The sequence below is a fragment of the Dendrobates tinctorius genome, unplaced genomic scaffold (assembly GCF_039654945.1).
Source record: "Dendrobates tinctorius isolate UK_male_01 unplaced genomic scaffold, ASM3965494v1 ptg000326l, whole genome shotgun sequence".
In the NCBI taxonomy this organism is placed as follows: Eukaryota; Metazoa; Chordata; class Amphibia; order Anura; family Dendrobatidae; genus Dendrobates; species Dendrobates tinctorius.
The window spans coordinates 13,619,677-13,641,841 of NW_027361993.1; the positions used below are offsets into that span (position 1 = coordinate 13,619,677).

Genomic DNA, 22,165 nt, shown 5'->3' on the forward strand with positions numbered 1-22,165 from the left:
GTCTAATTACAGGGCTAATTTGCCTATACCGCCATAACTACTGCTGCCTTGCTCCTCTGCCGGTGTCTAATTACAGGGCCAATTTGCCTATACCGCCATAACTACTGCTGCATTGCTCCTCTGCCGGTGTCTAATTACAGGGCTAATTTGCCTCTACCGCCATAACTACTGCTGCATTGCTCCTCTGCCGTTGTCTAATTACAGGGCTAATTTGCCTATACCGCCATAACTACTGCTGCCTTGCTCCTCTGCCGGTGTCTAATTACAGGGCCAATTTGCCTATACTGCCATAACTACTGCTGCATTGCTCCTCTGCCGGTGTCTAATTACAGGGCTAATTTGCCTCTACCGCCATAACTACTGCTGCATTGCTCCTCTGCCGGTGTCTAATTACAGGTCCAATTTGCCTATACCGCCATAACTACTACTGCCTTGCTCCTCTGCCGTTGTCTAATTACAGGGCTATTTTGCCTCTACCGCCATAACTACTGCTGCCTTGCTCCTCTGCCAGTGTCTAATTACAGGATCAATTTGCCTCTACAGCCATAACTACTGCTGCATTGCTCCTCTGCTGGTGTCTAATTACAGGGCCAATTTGCCAATACCGCCATAACTACTGCTGCCTTGCTCCTCTGCCGGTGTCTAATTACAGGGCTAATTTGCCTCTACCGCCATAACTACTGCTGCCTTGCTCCTCTGCCGGTGTCTAATTACAGGATCAATTTGCCTCTACCGCCATAACTACTGCTGCATTGCTCCTCTGCTGGTGTCTAATTACAGGGCCAATTTGCCTCTACCGCCATAAGTACTGCTGCCTTGCTCCTCTGACTGTTCACTGCCTGTGTCTAATTACAGGGCCAATTTGCCTCTACCGCCATAACTACTGCTGCCTTGCTCCTCTGCCGGTGTCTAATTACAGGGCCAATTTGCCTCTACCGCCATAACTACTGCTGCCTTGCTCCTCTGCCGGTGTCTAATTACAGGGCCAATTTGCCTCTACCGCCATAACTACTGCTGCCTTGCTCCTCTGCCGGTGTCTAACTACAGGGCCAATTTGCCACTACCACTTCATAACTACTGCTGGGCAATTACAGGGTCAATTAGTATCTGTTTACTCCACAATACTCCAGGACGCCTTCTTCACTGCCAGATAAAAGCCAAATAGACTCCTTTACCTGTGCCAACATGAGTCATAACAAAAAGTATGCCAATGCCAGTGAAAGGAAAGCAGCTTTAGCACTATGACAAAAACAACGCCGTGCTAATGAGACTCCTGAGGAAAAACACCATCGCCTTGAGAAGATTAAGGCTTATAAACGCCGTCGCCTCACACACGAATCCCCTAACTCTAAATCCATAAGATTGGCTGAAGAAGCCTCTGCACGCCGTCACCGCCGACAACAGACGGCCTCTTCCTCATCATTATTATTAGACTCACAACAGGATGCTTCCACATCAGCATGTGGAACAATTTACTGCTACACTTCATCCCATATGCCGTTCACTGACATAATAATCAGCAATCTGTTTCTGCCCTATCAATACCACCATTCAATACCGATGCACAGTATGCCAATGCCAGTGAAAGGAAAGCAGCTTTAGCACTACGACAAAAACAACGCCATGCTAATGAGACTCCTGAGGAAAAACAGCATCGACTTGACAAGATTAAGGCTTATAAACGCCGTCGTCTCACACACGAATCCCCTAACTCTAAATCTATTACATTGGCTGAAGAAGCCTCTACACGCCATCACCGCCAACAACAGACGGCTTCTTCCTCATCATCTATAATAATAAATGCCCTAAGCAGCTTCCGGTTGTAACAACTTCCGTCCAGTTGTAACCGGTGACGTCACCACACACACGCACATGTTAACCCTCAACACACCACACCGCCTCAACACACACTCCTCTCACCTTTCACGTCCACTCACTCTTTCACTCCACATACGTTCCTTTCTCTCACTCCGTTTCTCATACTCACACAGTCATCGTCGCTGCCCCGACATCTTCCTCCGCCGCCGCGATCCTGGATCCAGACGTTCTCCAGGCCGCCGACATGTTCTTGCGGCGACGCCATCTTGGATTTCGTGAAATCCCGCGAGATTCAAGATGGCGTCGCCGCAAGAACATGTCGCTGGCGTGGACGACTCGGGATCCAAAAAGATGGCGTCGGCGAAATCTCGCGAGATTACGCCGACGCCATTTTGGATCCCGATGTCGTCCACGCCGGCGACATGTTCTTGCGGCGACGCCATTTTGGATCGGCGAAATCCCGCGACAGTCAAGATGGCGTCGCCGCAAGAACATGTCACCGGCGAGGACGACGTCGGGATCCAAAATGGCGTCGGCGAAAACTCGCGAGATTTCGCCGACGCCATTTTGGATCCCGACGTCGTCCACGCCGGCGACATGTTCTTCCGGCGACGCTATCTTGACTATCGCGGGATTTCACGATACTCAAGATGGCGTCGCCGCAAGAACATGTCGCCGGCGTGGACAACGTCTGGATCCAGGATGGCGCCAGCGGAAGATGATGTCGGGGATCGTGGAGCAGCGGCGATGACGGCGTGAGTATGAGAGACGGAGTGAGAGAAGGGGTCGTATGTGGAGTGAAAGAGTGAGTGGAGATGGTGAAAGGTGAGAGGAGTGTGTGTTGAGGAGTGTGTGTGTTGAGGGTTAACATGGCAAGAGGTGTGATGCTATCGCATCCTCCCGATGCGATAGCATCGGGCCATAATCTAGTATAATATAATTGTTCTAAGAGTTTTATGCTCTGTTGACATGTCCTGTTGTCTTACGTTTGTAACAGATCCAGTATTAAAGCGGGAAAAAAGTATCCGTTACAAATGAAATGCTAAGTTTCCGATTTTGGATGGATCCATTAAAAAAAAAAAGCTGGGCATGTAAGCTAGAGAAAACAATGAAGGAAGAGGAGCGCGCGTGTACACACGTCCAAGCATGTCAGGACCCTGATATGTTTCAGAAAAAAAGTTACATTTTACGACTTTTTAATCTACTAGATTTTGCTTCTCATCTCTATCTATCTCACTATCAGTTTCCAAAGAACGACACAAGAAAAAGAAAAAAAGAAAAAAAAAAAAAAGACAACACAAAACCAGAGAGGAGAAAAAAAAAAAATAATTATATCCCAAACTTACCTAAGCCTAGGCAGGAGACCCTTAGGCCGGACTTCCCAAGATTCCTGAAAAACAACGCATGTACGTGTTAATAAAGCAAACGTCAGAAACGATCACTGGATTCATGAATATTCATCATTATGATTCTTTGCTGATCTAGTCATGTGCGGATTATTTATATTTTGATTTATTTATATTTTACATTTCCTATGGTATAGCGTGTGATATTAGTAAAATGTGATCAGTGTAACACGTATATCGCACATAGTGCTGCTCGATAAGTTTTTCTGAAGACTCCAGTTTGTGAAGGTTCCTCACATTCCAGTATCTCATTAGAGATGCATCATAATCCATACTCATTTATTCACAAAATTGCCCAAATACATGCAAAATCACAATTAAGGGAAATATACCACAATATCAATATAATCACTTTATGGTAACCAAGAGTGAAAGATATGGTACCACACAATGGTATAAATTAAAACAACATCTTTATTGACAAAATCCAAAAACACATGATGACAAAAGAAAGAAAGGTGTCAGACAAAATGGAAAAAGGGACTAACAAAGTCCATAGGAAATTCCCAAACAGCAATTTATCATTGACATTTAAAGCACACCCTTAATGACTGAGTATGAGGAAAACACAAGGCCACCAATCCCCATAATGGGAATAATGTAGTACATGCTTTGGTCACTGACCATTAAATAGATAAAGCACTTGTAACAACCCCTGTATAATGTAACCCCTAAACGGCACTAGCCGCAAGAAAGGTGGGCAAGGAATGGTTAATACCTTTACAATGTAAGCTGGAGGGAATCCCTGGACGACCCTTCTGCCCCGACACGCGTTTCGCACAGCTTCTTCCGGAGCCGTGTCAGAGGAGGGGGACCTACCGGTCTAAATACATGACCTCTCTACACCATTGGTCCATGAACATGTGTCATCTGTGTAAAATTAATGAAGTGCTGAATCTGCGCCTGCGCAGGACATACCCGAAGGTCCTATTGATCACTGTATAGAGAGGTATAGAGCGGTGCATGCGCCAGATCACATGGACACGCCAACCAATCAGGAATACAATAGGCGATCACGTGACCCGGTAACCGCAGGTGCTGTCAGGAAGCGCGGAAACCACAAGCCACTACCCATCACGGCATAAATCCCAGGCGGTCCTGTGTATCTGCATGCGCTCTACCTCTGAAAACATGGCTAAAAGCACATAGAATATGGGAAAGTCTTATAAAAGGAACATTATTAAGCGCTCCATTAATTTTACACAGATGACACGTTCATGGACCAATGGTGTGGAGAGGTCATGTATTTAGACCGATAGTGCCCCCTCCCCTGACACACGCCTCCGGAAGAAGCTGTGCGATACGCACGTCGTGGCAGAAGGGACGTCCAGGGATTCCCTCCAGCTTACATTGTAAAGGTATTAACCATTCCTTGCCCACCTTTCTTGCGGCTAGTGCCATTTAGGGGTTACATTATAGAGGGGTTGTTACAAGTGCTTTATCTATTTGATGGTCAGTGACCAAAGCATGTACTACATTATTCCCATTATGGGGATTGGTGGCCTTGTTTTTTCCTCATACTCAGTCATTAAGGGTGTGCTTTAAATGTCAATGATAAATTGCTGTTTGGGAATTTCCTATGGACTTTGTTAGTCCCCTTTTCCATTTTGTCTGACACCTTTCTTTCTTTTTTGTCATCATGCGTTTTTGGATTTTGTCAATAAAGATGTTGTTTTAATTTATAACATTGTGTGGTACCATATCTCACTCTTGGTTACCATAAAGTGATTACATAGTCCATACTCCGCAGTATGGCTACTACTCACACTTTCATTACAAGTGGGACGGAACATAAATCGGAAAGATTCGCCTGGTTGCCTTCATAGTAAACACAATTCATCTATCTGGAGAAATTAAAGTTAGTCCCGGATTAGTTTTTATAGTCAACAGTTCATCTTTTATCATTTGCAACAATTGTATCTTGTAAAGATGAGAATCCATTTGCAAGGTCCTGATTAGAGATGAGCAAATTTGTTCGGATTCTGTTTCGAATATGATTGGAATCAAATATTGTTTTTGCAATATTCGTTGAACACAGCCAAACGGCATTAAAGTCAATCGGTGTCAAAATTACCAAATATGTTCGGAACAGATTATCAAACATATTCGGCACAAATAATGTTCGAACATGCCAAAATCAGATTCGGGGACAAAATCCGAACAAATTCGCTCATCTCAAGTCCTGATCCAGTGGCCATGTCAATGGTCAGCAGCTGCCGGACTGGCGCACCACAAACCGCCTTCAGACTGGCCGGAAACCCTGGCCAGTGTTTGATTAGATGACCAAGCGTGCGCAACACAATGATGACATTGTGCCAGGTTTACAAATTAGAACAGGAACCAGGGATTCTGGCAGGTAGGAGGTGGCTCGCCGGGCTCCAAACTGGCAGCCACGGACCTCTGCCGGATCAGAGTCCTGCAAATCAATTCATTTTTCTGCAGAAGATAGCAAAGGGTTGTGTAGCCAACTGAAGCAAATGATAAAAGTTGAATTGTTGCCCAGGGACTACTATTATCTGACCTTGCAGCAGGACCAGGAACTTGTGAATCGGATCATTTATCTCGATTACCTTCTTGACATAGCAGAGGAGGCTCATTCACAAATCCACCTGTATGGTTCATATTCCAACCTGTTATTTTGCTAAAATGCTACTCAAAGAATTTAATGGCGCTCCTGTAAGGCAGTGTGATAAATCACCCAAGCAAGCTTTAGGATAGCCGCTGAGCCAACGAGAAATACTGGAAGATTTTAGCTCAGAAATCAGAAAAAAATAGTAAATACACATAGAGAATATAGTATAGGCTATAGCAGAGATTACCAGCTCCGGAGCCTGCTCCATATCATAGAATGTTAGAGTTGGAAGGGACCACAAGAGTCATCGTGTCCAACCCCCCCAAGCTCAATGAACGCACTTGACATCCACTGTACATTCACAGCAGGTTTTGGAATGAGTTAAGGATGGGAACAAGATGATTAGGTCATGTATTTACTAAGTGACTACATTAGCAGAATAGTGAGTGCAGCTCTGGAGTATAATACAGGATGTAACTCAGGATCAGTAATGTAATGTATGTACACAGTGACTGCACCAGTAGAATAGTGAGTGCATCTCTGGAGTATAATACAGGATGTAACTCAGGATCAGTACAGGATCAGTAACGTATGTACACAGTGACTGCTCCAGCAGAATAGCGAGTGCAGCTCTGGAGTATAATACAGGATGTAGCTCAGGATCAGTAATGTAATGTATGTACACAGTGACTGCACCAGCAGAATAGTGAGTGCAGCTCTGGAGTATAATACAGGATGTAACTCAGGATCAGTACAGGATCAGTAATGTAATGTATGTACACAGTGACTGCACCAGCTGAATAGTGAGTGCAGCTCTGGAGTATAATACAGGATGTAGCTCAGGATAAGTAATGTAATGTATGTACACAGTGACTCCATCAGCAGAATAGTTGAGTGCAGCTCTGGGGTATAATACAGGATGTAGCTCAGGATCAGTACAGGATCAGTAATGTATGTACACAGTGACTGCACCAGCAGAATAGTGAGTGCAGCTCTGGAGTATAATACAGGATGTAACTCAGGATCAGTACAGGATCAGTAATGTATGTACACAGAGACTCCACCAGCAGAATAGTGAGTGCAGCTCTGGGGTATAATACAGGATGTAACTCAGGATCAGTAATGTAATGTATGTACACAGCGACTGCACCAGCAGAATAGAGTGCAGCTCTCGAGTATAATAAATGGTGTAATTAAGGATTAGTGTCGGAAAAGTTATATAATGTATTTATTAGGCATTTCATGTAGATTTGTTTTAGAAATATAGATTCATTCTAGACAAACTGCAAAATGCTGCTCAAAGGTAGAAATAAGCTGTTAGGATTTTTACACAGTGTACATTATTATGTAGTGATATAATGGTCATTTTCTCAGACATCAGAACTACTGACGACTAATCAGAAATTCACACAACGGCAGCACAGAGAAGCGACTTTTGGAAGAGCAGATGCTTGATGTTACGTCCATCAAAGTATTAGACTGAATCATCAGATTACGCCGTCCAATCCCCTTTTTCTTGCAAAGCTGCCAGAGGTTGAATGAGAGGCAAAGCTCGTTTCTTTGCTCTGACCATGTTGTGCAGAGAGTTTAATTATGTCCTTCAGGCATAAAACACGAGCAGATGTGAAGGGGTCTTCTTAGTTCTCTCCGACGCCTGCGCTGGAAATTCTGCTGCGTTTCCTATATGCAATCTGAAATATGCTCCAACATCAGTAATAGGAGTTTATAACCAGAAACCACAATGGTAGCACAAATACAAAGTTACTAATTGAAGCTTTCAGAAATCCATCCCGAGCTGCGCAGTGTGCGCACCGCAGCTGCAGAGGGGACTTCTCTTGGGCCTAATTCACATACTCATTTCAAGTCCCCAAGATAGAACATACCGTAATTTTTAAAAAATTAGTTTGGTAGTTCTGTTTCGTTTCTTACGGTTCAGATAAAATGCAAACTGTGCAGCGTAGATGCAATACTGAGTATGTAAGACCAAGGACTGTACAGGAGGGGAGTCCATTTTCTTCTCCCTCCCTGAGACTATTAACAAGGGGTTGTCCGATAGCGGAGGGGTGGTCCAAGAGGGACAACCTCATCGTGTAGAATGGAATTTTTTATTTTTTTTTTAAGTTGTACTTAAAATAAATAAAAAATAATAATTTTAATACATTTTAAACTAGTGCATTGTACATATGACTCTTGATGATCTACTGGTATCATCCCCAAAGACTTCTGTCCGATCTCGAGATCACTGCTGTATACAGTAAGTACCGTGCATAGGGATTAGTAAGGAACCACCAGGGAGCACTAAAGTTACGACTGGGAATTCGTAGCTCAAACTCTTTTTTGGCTCCTATGATCATGACTGCTTACCATGAACTCCGATATCCATTGTACACCTTTTTTAAAAAGAATTTTCCACTTTTGAGAAAGTGGACCACTCAAACCTTTAAGCATTTTTACAAATGGAAACTATCGTAGTAAGTCATACGGAATCATTTTCTTACGACAGATGGTCCCACTTTATCCAACAAAAAAAAAATATTGATCTGTCCCTTATAGGAACCAAATTGGAGCATAAGTTTATAAATTGAGGGCGGCATCCTGATTGGCCGGGTAAAAGATGGCTGTGCTAATGCCGGTGATCCTTGGGGTGTGAGGTCAGTGACATCTGCGGTTGGAGGAAGCTCTAGTTCTGTACAAAATCGGCGTCTGTGCACGTCAGCGAGATGAAAAAAAAAATTGAAGCATGCACTGCACTAGTCCGTACAGCAGAGCAGACTAGCGCGTGATGCGATTTTTTTTCACACAACACATTGGTTATTATTGGATCTGAGTCCAGTCTGTTGGGCACATGGACAGCACTCCGTCCAAAAACACGAGCGTCTAAATCTGGATTAAAAATTTAGACATGCGCATATAAGTCTGAGTACAAACCACGGGTTACCTAACGAAGGTTGTCGGCTGTCCAGAAAGTCCTGGACAATCCATAAAAAATAGCGCACTTTTTACCTCTGTGCATAAAAAAAACAATGCGCCCGATTTATATTTTTGAAGCTGGAGAAACTTGTACAGATTATTATGACTGTATTTATCACTTTTACCGTCCACAGTGACAGCAGCAGATGACTTTATATAGGATTAATGGGCTGTATGCATGGATCACATAGGATTTATTATAGTTTTCTGGTGTGTCTGTATACAAAGTTTGCTGTCCGTGATGTGTGGAGAAGCTGTCCAGAAAAACTAAAGTGTCAAGTCGGCTATCCTGCTCTTGACCCGAATGCCAGAGTATTGGATATTGGATAAGGCTGTTGTGCAAGAATCAGGGAAATCTGTGGGGCGACGAGGAAGCTGCTGTCCGGTCTCAGACCGTGATGTATCAACATCTGATTTTAGAAATCAGCAAATGTGTATCCGAATTAGAAAGTTCTTAATTGCTTGTCCAAGCCCTAAACGCTGGTGATTCAGACTCAGCGTAAAGACTCCTTGTAATCAACAGCACACAGCTTTCCTCCCAAAAGGTTATTAAATGAAAAATAATTCTAATATATTATATAACCCCCCTCACCATCTACCCCTCCCCAAGCGTCTTTTTCTACCAAATTATAAGGCTGTGTTCACACGTTGTGTTTGTGCCACTTTCTTAATGTAAATTTTAAGCTGCGTTTTACCCTACCAGCTATACTTATGAGATTTTCAGAAGTCTCATGCACACACATTGGTTTTTTTTTTAAACTGCAGCATGTCACTTCTTTAGGCATTTTTCACCCATAGAAAAGCAATGACTAAGTTAAAAAATGCAGCAAAAAACTAAGGAACTTGCATCATGTTTTGTTTTGGGAGGCACTAAACTTTATCAACGTGCACAAGAGACCATAAAAACGCAGGAAAACCTGATTTTTGTAAGCAGCTACTTTAACTGTCTAGAGAGAAGGTTTTGCCGGCAGAGAAAAAAAAAAGCAGCAAAAACGCAACGTGTGAACATAGCCTTAGAAAGTTCATTCCCTCGGACGGAATGCCACAAAGCTTTTCTATGCTTGTGTTCACAAACAGCAGTTTAGTTGTGTACGTTTTTCGCCACAGTGGATAATCTGCATTTCATAGTACATTTTTAGTGTTTTCAATGCAGAAAACAATGTATTTTTTGGAAGAATTGACATGCAACATTTATTTTTTTTAAGCGCTCTGCAAGGAGGAAAAAAAAAAAATTTCAAAGTGTGAATGAGATTTTAGAACAACTTGTAGCAAACCTGGTGTGCACAGGCTTAACATTAAGCTCCCGGGCCCTAATGTAAAGTCCGGGGGGGAACCTTATACGGGAACACAACAGCAACATTTCCAGTACTTGGATATACAAATAGAACACAGAATAAAGAACAGCGCGGCATCATTGACGCAATTCTTTTGTGTGAACATACTCTTAGCCCGGGGGTTCTTTACATACCAAAGCAAAGGTTTGTCATCTGTACTCGAGCACTGTCAATGTCAAATATATAACGTTTCCTCGCTAATCCTTACTGGATCTACATGCAGGAATACAGATGTAGCAGAGCTGAACTTGTCATCTAACTCTATGGAAAAACCGAACCGTATGATCACACGAGGGTTTCAAGTTAGCTGTGCTGCGATGGACGAACTTGGCTCCGCTTCCTTTCCTAAACCCAGCTTAGCTAGAAATGACTAATGTATCGATGCAAAGATTAACCTCATTGCAAAATGTTAATCTTTAGCATCTACGTCCGCTTCATGGCTGGCGGCCTGCTCGGGAATCGCCAGCACTTTAATCCTCTGCGTTACACATATTCTCTGCAATGTCTTTTACCATATTTTATGTAAACATGGCTTTTTAAAGACATAGTACTATGTGCACAGCACAGCAGCATAGTGTAGGACACAGGCGATGAGGTTTAGTCTGCATAATGTGGAATGTCCTTTGCACAAATAGACTGATGCAGCAGAGCTGAATCCGGCAGATGTAGCCTAGAAACTAACTGTGGAATCATTAGGTGTCAGTTTAATAAACATTTTGAGGTCTGATCACTCTAGTCTTAAGAGTGCAGTGACAAACTCAGCTCTGCTGCATCACTAAACATAGGAATGAATTAATAAATGGATAGAGATTAATCCAATACCAACCACTCCCTCCCACCCCTGCCCATACCTATACTTCATTCCGGGCTGGCGCAAGCTGGTTTCACTAGGGGCTGGAACATTTTGCACTGACAGATGTCCCAGGCTCCGAGCGACCATTGCCACGGCTCGGAATCTTGTCCTAGCTCCAAGGCTCGGGCTACTGACATTTTGCCGGCTCAGTCTATCGTCCGCGCTCCGACTTTTTAAACTGTGCTCCGAACAAGCGAATGAAACCTGCATGGCGTCTTCTTTTTTTCGAGGTCTCCAATATTCTTCGTAGTTACCCTTGGAGGAGAGAAGTCACTCCGTGATGGTCTTTTGCCAGTGACCAGGTAAAAGCAAGACTAAAACATATGGGATCCTGTATTTCCTCTTTTTTTCCTATTTGTAGAAGGCAACTGCAGGGTTAAACTGAGAGGATACGGATATTATAAAAGCATTATTTGATCTTGGGGGGGGAGCATGGAGCTCCTTTAATCTTCTTCAAAACCAATCTCTCCGGGGAATAGAAAAATGGCACTTTCCTGGTCCCATCTTTACGACAGAGCAGTTGTGGAAGAAAAAAAATACTCAAAATGAACAAAAACACCTCCTCTCAAAGACAAAATGCAACATCATAATACAAAGAGTGAAAACAAAAAAAAAACAAAAACTTTTTTTTAGCAAGGTACCAAAAAATCTACAAAGCTGACGTGAAGGACTGGAGTTGGGTATGGCCGATAGAAATTCCCCGAGAAGGCACGTAAGAAGCTCTGTACTGGAGATCCCAGGGTCTTCTGCATGCTGTAGAGATCTCAGTCGGAGATGTTCCTTCTTCGACAGCCAAGTCGACCTCTGGAGTCCGGAGCTCACAGCTCCTGTGGTGATACTGGGAGCTTCACATGTCTCTTTAAGTCAATTAGGTATCCAGTCAACTGTACAATGCCCCCATCAGTTCATTATTAATTAAAGGGGAAAGCGCTGTGCCTTTTCATCTAGCGGAGAATTCGTGTAGGATGCCTATTGTTGCGATTGGCAGCTCGACACCCTATTCACCTCCTGTGTCACGGAAATGTATACAGCTCCGTGCATTTTCACGTGTCCTTACAGACCGGCGCTTGGAATAAAGAGGGCAGATACCGAGCGCAGGTCAATTTCTTCCCCAGCAAGTGCAAGATTTGCAAATATGACAGCCTGGGAAGAGTTAAAATTGTGCCAGTTGATCCATAGGTTGCTGCTGTATTTCTATCAGCTTGGATCTCCGCCAGGACGACATATTTGAACTGTTGATGCGGAAAGTGGCTCGCTATAAAACACTAGATTATGGCCCGATGCTATCGCATCGGGAGGATGCGATAGCATCACACCTCTTGCCATGTTAACCCTCAACACACACACTCCTCAACACACACTCCTCTCACCTTTCCCCATCTCCACTCACTCTTTCACTCCACATACGACCCCTTCTCTCACTCCGTCTCTCATACTCACGCCGTCATCGCCGCTGCTCCACGATCCCCGACATCTTCTTCCGCCGGCGCCATCCTGGATCCAGACGTTGTCCACGCCGGCGACATGTTCTTGCGGCGACGCCATCTTGAGTATTGTGAAATCCCGCGATAGTCAAGATAGCGTCGCCGGAAGAACATGTCGCCGGCGTGGACGACGTCGGGATCCAAAATGGCGTCGGCGAAATCTCGCGAGTTTTCGCCGACGCCATTTTGGATCCCGACGTCGTCCTCGCCGGCGACATGTTCTTGCGGCGACGCCATCTTGACTATCGCGGGATTTCGCCGATTCAAAATGGCGTCGCCGCAAGAACATGTCGCCGGCGTGGATGACATCGGGATCCAAAATGGCGTCGGCGTAATCTCGCGAGATTTTGCCGACGCCATCTTTTTGGATCCCGAGTCGTCCACGCCAGCGACATGTTCTTGCGGCGACGCCATCTTGAATCTCGCAGGATTTCACGAAATCCGAGATGGCGTCGCCGCAAGAACATGTCGGCGGCCCGGAGAACGTCTGGATCCAGGATCGCGGCGGCGGAGGAAGATGTCGGGGCAGCGACGATGACGGTGTGAGTATGAGAAACGGAGTGAGAGAAAGGAACGTATGTGGAGTGAAAGAGTGAGTGGACGTGAGTGGAGGTGAAAGGTGAGAGGAGTGTGTGTTGAGGCGGTGTGGTGTGTTGAGGGTTAACATGTGCGTGTGTGTGGTGACGTCACCGGTTACAACTGGACGGAAGTTGTTACAACCGGAAGCTGCTTAGGGCATTTATTATTATAGATGATGAGGAAGAAGCCGTCTGTTGTTGGCGGTGATGGCGTGTAGAGGCTTCTTCAGCCAATGTAATAGATTTAGAGTTAGGGGATTCGTGTGTGAGACGACGGCGTTTATAAGCCTTAATCTTGTCAAGTCGATGCTGTTTTTCCTCAGGAGTCTCATTAGCACGGCGTTGTTTTTGTCGTAGTGCTAAAGCTGCTTTCCTTTCACTGGCATTGGCATACTGTGCATCGGTATTGAATGGTGGTATTGATAGGGCAGAAACAGATTGCTGATTAGTTATGTCAGTGAACGGCATATGGGATGAAGTGTAGCAGTAAATTGTTCCACATGCTGATGTGGAAGCATCCTGTTGTGAGTCTAATAATAATGATGAGGAAGAGGCCGTCTGTTGTCGGCGGTGACGGCGTGCAGAGGCTTCTTCAGCCAATCTTATGGATTTAGAGTTAGGGGATTCGTGTGTGAGGCGACGGCGTTTATAAGCCTTAATCTTCTCAAGGCGATGGTGTTTTTCCTCAGGAGTCTCATTAGCACGGCGTTGTTTTTGTCATAGTGCTAAAGCTGCTTTCCTTTCACTGGCATTGGCATACTTTTTGTTATGACTCATGTTGGCACAGGTAAAGGAGTCTATTTGGCAGTTATCTGGCAGTGAAGAAGGCGTCCTGGAGTATTGTAGAGTAAACAGATACTAATTGACCCTGTAATTGCCCAGCAGTAGTTATGAAGTGGTAGTGGCAAATTGGCCCTGTAGTTAGACACCGGCAGAGGAGCAAGGCAGCAGTAGTTATGGCGGTAGAGGCAAATTGGCCCTGTAATTAGACACCGGCAGAGGAGCAAGGAAGCAGTAGTTATGGCGGTAGAGGCAAATTGGCCCTGTAATTGGACACCGGCAGAGGAGCAAGGCAGCAGTAGTTATGGCGGTAGAGGCAAATTGGCCCTGTAATTAGACACAGGCAGTGAAAAGTCAGAGGAGCAAGGCAGCAGTACTTATGGCGGTAGAGGCAAATTGGCCCTGTAATTAGACACCGGCAGAGGAGCAAGGCAGCAGTAGTTATGGCGGTTTAGGCAAATTGGCCCTGTAATTAGACACCAGCAGAGGAGCAAGGCAGCAGTAGTTATGGCGGTAGAGGCAAATTGATCCTGTAATTAGACACCGGCAGAGGAGCAAGGCAGCAGTAGTTATGGCGGTAGAGGCAAATTGATCCTGTAATTGACACCAGCAGAGGAGCAATGCAGCAGTAGTTATGGCGGTAGAGGCAAATTGATCCTGTAAGTAGACACCGGCAGAGGAGCAAGGCAGCAGTAGTTATGGCGGTAGAGGCAAATTAGCCCTGTAATTAGACACCGGCAGAGGAGCAATGCAGCAGTAGTTATGGCGGTAGAGGCAAATTAGCCCTGTAATTAGACACCGGCAGAGGAGCAAGGCAGCAGTAGTTATGGCGGTAGAGGCAAATTAGCCCTGTAATTAGACACCGGCAGAGGAGCAAGGCAGCAGTAGTTATGGCGGTATTGGCAAATTGGCCCTGTAATTAGACACCAGCAGAGGAGCAATGCAGCAGTAGTTATGGCGGTAGAGGCAAATTGATCCTGTAATTAGACACTGGCAGAGGAGCAAGGCAGCAGTAGTTATGGCGGTAGAGGCAAATTGGCCCTGTAATTAGACACCGGCAGAGGAGCAAGGCAGCAGTAGTTATGGCGGTAGAGGCAAATTGATCCTGTAATTAGACACAGGCAGAGGAGCAATGCAGCAGTAGTTATGGCGGTAGAGGCAAATTAGCCCTGTAATTAGACACCGGCAGAGGAGCAATGCAGCAGTAGTTATGGCGGTATAGGCAAATTGGCCCTGTAATTAGACACCGGCAGAGGAGCAAGGCAGCAGTAGTTATGGCGGTATAGGCAAATTAGCCCTGTAATTAGACACCGGCAGAGGAGCAAGGCAGCAGTAGTTATGGCGGTAGAGGCAAATTAGCCCTGTAATTAGACACCGGCAGAGTAGCAAGGAAGCAATAGTTATGGCAGTATAGGCAAATTGGCCCTGTAATTAGACAGCCGACGTCGTTAAGGCTGTGTGCACACGCTGCGGATTAGGTGCGGATTCATCCGCGCGGATTTTGTAAAATCCGCAGGTGAAACCGCAGGTCAAAAGACCTGCGGTTTTACCTGCGGATTGCTCTGCGGTTTTGCCCTGCGGTTTTTCATCTCCTCAATAGAGGAGATGGCAAACCGCAGGAGAATCCGCAGAAAGAATTGACATGTCAATTCTTTCTGCGGATTGAAAACCGCAGATAATCCGCGCGGAAAATTCCGCACCGTCTGCACTGCGGTTTTTGATTCCCATAGGGAATCATGGTACTGTACACCGCAGCAAAAACTGCTGCGGGTCCGCAGCGGCCAAAACCGCTGCGGAACCGCAGCAAAATCCGCAGCGTGTGCACACAGCCTCACACCTCTTGCCATGTTAACCCTCAACACACCACGCCGCCTCAACACACACTCCTCTCACCTTTCACCTCCACTCATGTCCACTCACTCTTTCACTCCACATACGTTCCTTTCTCTCACTCCGTTTCTCATACTCACACCGTCATCGTCGCTGCCCCGACATCTTCCTCCGCCGCCGCGATCCAGGATCCAGACGTTCTCCAGGCCGCCGACATGTTCTTGCGGGACGCCATCTTGGATTTCGTGAAGTCCCGCGATATTCAAGATGGCGTCGCCGCAACAACATGTCGCTGGCATGGGCGACATCGGGATCCAAAATGGCGTCGGCGTAATCTCGCGAGATTTCGCCGACGCCATCTTTTTGGATCCCGATGTCGGCGGCCTGGAGAACGTCTGGATCCTGGATCGCGGCGGCGGAGGAAGATGTCGGGGCAGCGACGATGACGGTGTGAGTATGAGAAACGGAGTGAGAGAAAGGAACGTATGTGGAGTGAAAGAGTGAGTGGACATGAGTGGAGGTGAAAGGTGAGAGGAGTGTGTGTTGAGGCGGTGTGGTGTGTTGAGGGTTAACGTGCGTGTGTGTGTGGTGACGTCACCGGTTACAACTGGACGGAAGTTGTTACAACCGGAAGCTGGTTAGGGCATTTATTATTATAGATGATCTACTACGTGATTAATTAATATACACACAGGTTGTAACGGTATGGGCAGATTTAGACCTCGCTCTCTTTGTGGCTACTTTTAATACTTTGTTATATAAACAGTAATATTTATAGAGTAAATAGAACATATTGGAAAAACAACTATAGACAGTTTTTGCATTGGAAGTTGTAGAGGTACAGGATCTTTCTAATAAGGCTTCATTCAGACATCTGATTTTTGCGTATGAGTGCGATCCGTGTTTTTTCACAGATAGCACTCGTACTTGTTACAGTCTATGGGGTACATTGGTACAGTCTATGGGGTCATTCGTATGTACATGATTTTTCTCAGACCAAGAGTTCCCAGAAAAATTGCCATTTTGACCTGAGGGTTGGATCAAAAATCAGCAATGCAAGTCCATGAGTCAGTGAAAAAAAATGGATTTTTGCAGACAGTCAGAAAGGAGAAGGTGGAGAAAGTTTTTTTTTTTTTTTTATTTCTCCATGTGTGAGAAAAACAGATGAAGCTGGGACCAGGCTGGAACCAAGCCCGGATCAGGGCTGGAACCAAGCCCGGATCAGGGCTGGGACCAGGCTGGAACCAAGCCCGGATCAGGGCTGGGACCAGGCTGGAACCAAGCCCGGATCAGGGCTGGGACCAGGCTGGAACCAAGCCCGGATCAGGGCTGGGACCAGGCTGGAACCAAGCCCGGATCAGGGCTGGGACCAGGCTGGAACCAAGCCCGGATCAGGGCTGGGACCAGGCTGGAACCAAGCCCGGATCAGGGCTGGGACCAAGCCCGGAACCAAGCCCGGATCAGGGCTGGGACCAAGCCCGGAACCAAGCCCGGATCAGGGCTGGAACCAAGCCCGGATCAGGGCTGGGACCAAGCCCGGAACCAAGCCCGGATCAGGGCTGGAACCAAGCCCGGATCAGGGCTGGGACCAAGCCCGGAACCAAGCCCGGATCAGGGCTGGAACCAAGCCCGGATCAGGGCTGGAACCAAGCCCGGATCAGGGCTGGAACCAAGCCCGGATCAGGGCTGGAACCAAGCCCGGATCAGGGCTGGAACCAAGCCCGGATCAGGGCTGGAACCAAGCCCGGATCAGGGCTGGGACCAGGCTGGAACCAAGCCCGGATCAGGGCTGGGACCAGGCTGGAACCAAGCCCGGATCAGGGCTGGGACCAGGCTGGAACCAAGCCCGGATCAGGGCTGGGACCAGGCTGGAACCAAGCCCGGATCAGGGCTGGGACCAGGCTGGAACCAAGCCCGGATCAGGGCTGGGACCAGGCTGGAACCAAGCCCGGATCAGGGCTGGGACCAGGCTGGAACCAAGCCCGGATCAGGGCAGGGACCAGGCTGGAACCAAGCCCGGATCAGGGCAGGGACCAGGCTGGAACCAAGCCCGGATCAGGGCAGGGACCAGGCTGGAACCAAGCCCGGATCAGGGCAGGGACCAGGCTGGAACCAAGCCCGGATCAGGGCAGGGACCAGGCTGGAACCAAGCCCGGATCAGGGCAGGGACCAGGCTGGAACCAAGCCCGGATCAGGGCAGGGACCAGGCTGGAACCAAGCCCGGATCAGGACTGGGACCAGACTGGAACCAAGCCCGGATCAGGGCTGGGACCAGGCTGGAACCAAGCTCGGGTCAGGGCTGGGACCAGGCTGAAACCAAGCCCGGGTCAGGGCTGGGACCAAGCCTGGACCAGGCTCAGACCAGAATAATGAGTTCATTTTTCTCTTGGAAAACTGGACAAGTGAGTAAGCCGTTAAACTAAAAGGGGGGTATCACTTCAAAATCTTAAAAACAAAAAAAAAAACAAATACTAATGATCATATAGTTATTGGGTAAGACCCCACACAGGTCAGTGGGGAAAACGGCAATGGAATGCTCATTTGGCCAAGTATATGTACATTCCGGAGCTCGTCTTCTGAGTCACATGATGGCAATTGCGACTCTCCAGATGACACTGCTCTATGTATGAGCCGGAAGTCTCTTATTTCTCAATGTAAGTCTATGGAGCCACTTTCTGAGGCTTCAAATGATTATATTGTGAAAGCCACTTGTGGAGAGTGATCCAGTGAGTCTGAGGAGCGGTGACGACACTCTGAAAAGTAGCGGAACGCGCTCGGTGAGTATATTAACACACTGACACTACACAAGTTTAGGGGAAAAATGATCGGAAGTAGAGTTGAGCAACTTTGGTCGGATCGGGTTTCGTGAAACCTGACAAACAAAATTTGAGTCAGATGAAACTGATCCGACTAGGGAAAAAAAAAAGTCGGCGTTTCGTCCGAAACCCAACCCCAATGTAAGTCAATGGGGAATAAAAGTCGGCATTGAGTGGATGACATTCATCCACTCAATGCCGACTTTTATTCCCCATTGACTTGCATTGGGGTTGGGTTTCGGACGAAACTCTGACTTTTTTTGCCCTAGTCGGACCAGTTTCATCTGACTCAAATTTTGTTTCAGTCGGGTTTCACGAAACCAGATTCGACCAAAGTCGCTCAACTCTAATCGAAAGTACTACTTTACAGATGTGCAGAATTGGGAAAAGTGCCACTCTCATCTAAAGGCTGTGTCTGGTATTTCAGCTCTATCGCAGTTAACACCGAAATACAAGAAACATCCTATAGACGAGGGTGCCGCTGTTTCAGATTGATGTTTTAAAGATGAAAATAACAGTTCGGAAACATTTGCCATTCGTATTATAAAAAGTGAGAATGTGACACCAATCTGATTATTTCCATTGATGACACTTCTGCAATGTTCAGGGATGGACCAAATACCGAAAACACAGAGCCAAAGCAGGATCAGGTTTTACTGACATGTGTCAGGTTGAGTTTACACACATGTCCTGCCACAATGAATGCACAGTAGGACAAATCACAATATATACACATTTCTGCCCCAAACCCCCTCCCAATAGGAGTCAGATATCGAGATACCAGTTTTTACAAATGTCAGATTTTGGGCTGTTTCCTAATGAGAAAAGCCTTCAGATATTTTTTTTCCACAAAAGCTAGAGATGTATAAAAAAAAATTGTCGTCAATTGGGGTATGGAAGGGGGTTGTCCACTTCAATCAGTTCCTGATCAGTAATCGTCCTGATTTTTCTCACCTTCCAGGGACCATTAATTAGAGAATGTCCAGTAGTTGATAAGCACTTTAAAATATTGCTCCAATTTTAGGCTGTGTGCCCACGTAGCTTTTTTTAAGCGTTTTTGATGCGTTTTTCGGGGTCAAACCGCATCAAAAACGCTTAAAAGAAGCATCCCATTCATTTAAATGTATTTTGGCCTTTTTGTACCAATGGATGCTTTTATACTGCTAAGGAAACGCTTAGCGGTAAAAAACGCAGCATGTTCATTAATTTCCGCTTAGGTCCGCGTTTTTGGCTATTTCCTATAGTCCAAAAGACACGCGGAAAAAACGCATCAAAAATGCGCGTTTTTTGCGCAAAAACGTGCAGAAAAAAACACTTGATTTCTAGGAAGGAGAACTCGTTTCCTGAGCGTTTAAAAAACGCTATGTGGGCACATAGCCTTAAAGACATAGTCCAGAGAATATAAATTAATGCTGGTCCCCCCTAACCTGTGCTTTCTGGGGCCATCCTCAAAGCAAGATAGCAGGACTTTTTATCCACCAATGTAAATCCAATTAAGCAAATGGATAAAATATAACTTTTAATCAAAAAGGTTTAAAAATTCACACACTAAACAAACATCACCCTTGTGACAAAATCAAGACCAAAAACCACAAAAAAACATAGACACAAGTAAAAAATACCCACAGGCAACACCTGTTCAATAATGGGTATAAGGCCTCCTTTTAAAAGCGGTATGGCAGTCAGGTATAATATACATCACTTGGGTACCTTACTCGTTTATAACTCTAATTGGAGCAAGGTTGTGGCCACCAAGATTAATTTATACGCACACTAGCCCTTTTCTGGGTCTCAATAAAGTGCTTGGTGCATGTATAATGCCTTTTACCCCTCATAGGGAATTTATACTTTATATTGCACTTAATAAATAATCATTCATAAGTTACACAAAAATGTGCATTGTGCATATAACAACTACCATCCGTAGAGGCCTTTAGCAAGATTAAGCAGCAACATAGGGTAGGCAAAATAGTGCGATCAATCTATATACAGTCACAAAATCAGAACCCTGCTGCCTCACTGGCTCAGTGAGCGTTCCAAGTGACCGATTTTATATCAACATTAATCATGCCGTATAGCTTCATGCCATCACGGCTTTATATTGTCTGATCTCACCCGGTTGGAGGAGTCCTGTCACTCCACATCCGTTTATCGTGACTGCGAGCCTGCAACGTGCTAATGACCCGACGCGTTTCGCTATGTTATTCACTCATCAGGGGAGTTTTTGCAAAGTTCTGGCTGCCTTACCGTTGTCCCCCGCTCCTGTGGTTCAAATACCTAATGCCGGGCTTCCGGTGGGCGGACCTCATGGTTCACGTTATGTCTGGACAGCTCATGGAGTGCTCCTGTCACCATGGTGACCACTGAAGCGAAAAAAAAAACCCTCACATTCAAGCAAGTCACATCAGGACATTTGTATCTCAGTGAGGTCCATCTCTATTAACACTTACTAGAGCAACAATACATTAGATTGTAGGCCCTAAATATGCTAAACATAAAGGGCTTATCCAAAGTGTAACTTTGTGGACATAATGACCCATGTGTTTGCATACAGCCCCCTAGTGCGTAAATCTAATTATCACAGAGGGAAAATCAATTTAGGCATGATTCAAGGTACCTCATGCCTCAGCATATCTCCAACAATGTGTACATAGGTCACATTCTTTGGTCCTAAGTGATTCCAAACCCAGATATAGTTGTTTTTTTTTTTAATTCTTTTGACGATCTTTGGAGAAAATTCACTTAAAAAAAATCTACTTTATAATTGAGACTAAATCAGGAGTGGACCTCTGGGGCTGTGCGGTGGATAACTGGGAGAGCGGACCACGTGATGACCACCCCCTATACAGGGAGTGTTGGGGGCAGACCCAGAAACCCAAAACCTACACGGCAAACTCCAAGAGTGCAGCTCCCAAATACCCAGTATGTAGATTGAGAATTGGAAAAATTGGAAAAAATAAGAAAAAATGACAAATATTCAAGACCATTGCTAGTCAATAGTGTGACCAGAAAGAATGAGTGAACGATCATATGCATAACCTCCTGTCCAGGAAGTGGCAGAAGACGGCCGCTATGTATAAACAAACAGAAGAGAAGGAGACAAGGGACAGTTCTCCCAATCGTGAAATATTAAATCATATAAAGCAACAATAGGACAATTGTTCATTTAAACCATGCGGATGCATCGTTATCAATTGGGAAATCCATCTGCTTTCTTTTTGGAGTATCAGTTTGTCCCAGTCTCCTCCTCTCACTGGGGGCACAATCTTTTCAATACCAGTGAATGAAATCACCCCAGAGTCACCCTGATGATACACGTTCACATGGTTGGCCACTGCGGTATCCCTTCTGTTTACAATATCCCGTATGTGTTCGCCCACCCTCTTTCGAAATTCTCTCTTAGTCTTCCCAATATACTCAATGCCACAACTACACGTGGCTTTATATATAACTCCACTAGTGCGGCAACTGATAAAATGACGTATGGGAAACGTTAAACCAGTCACATTGCTCACGAAATTTTTTGACTGTGATCGACGCACAAGCCTTACACCTTACACATCTGTAACAGCCTTTTGATTGTTTAGATAAAAAGTTACCAGTCTCTTTTGCTTGAAAATGGCTATGAACCAGTCTATCTCGCAGAGATGTACCCCTTCTGTAGTTTATCTGTGGGTTCACAGGAACAAATTTGGAAATTATATTGTCCATCCTCAGGATTGAC

At 45.6% G+C, this 22,165-nt stretch overlaps 1 protein-coding gene across 14 annotated transcripts in view; it reads right to left on the minus strand.

Moving 5' to 3' along the window:
* KCNAB2 (potassium voltage-gated channel subfamily A regulatory beta subunit 2) overlaps nucleotides 1–22,165 on the minus strand; it is a 356,959-nt gene that overhangs the window by 96,432 nt on the left and 238,362 nt on the right. For 12 of the 14 annotated variants that reach the window (XM_073561784.1, XM_073561780.1, XM_073561788.1 and 9 more), the window contains one exon: nucleotides 3,165–3,208. In XM_073561784.1, the coding sequence (XP_073417885.1) occupies nucleotides 3,165–3,208 (44 nt within the window). Of the gene's footprint in view, nucleotides 1–3,164; nucleotides 3,209–20,688; nucleotides 20,805–22,165 lie in introns of all 14 variants that reach the window. The other 2 variants (XM_073561786.1, XM_073561787.1) reach the window with 1 other exon arrangement.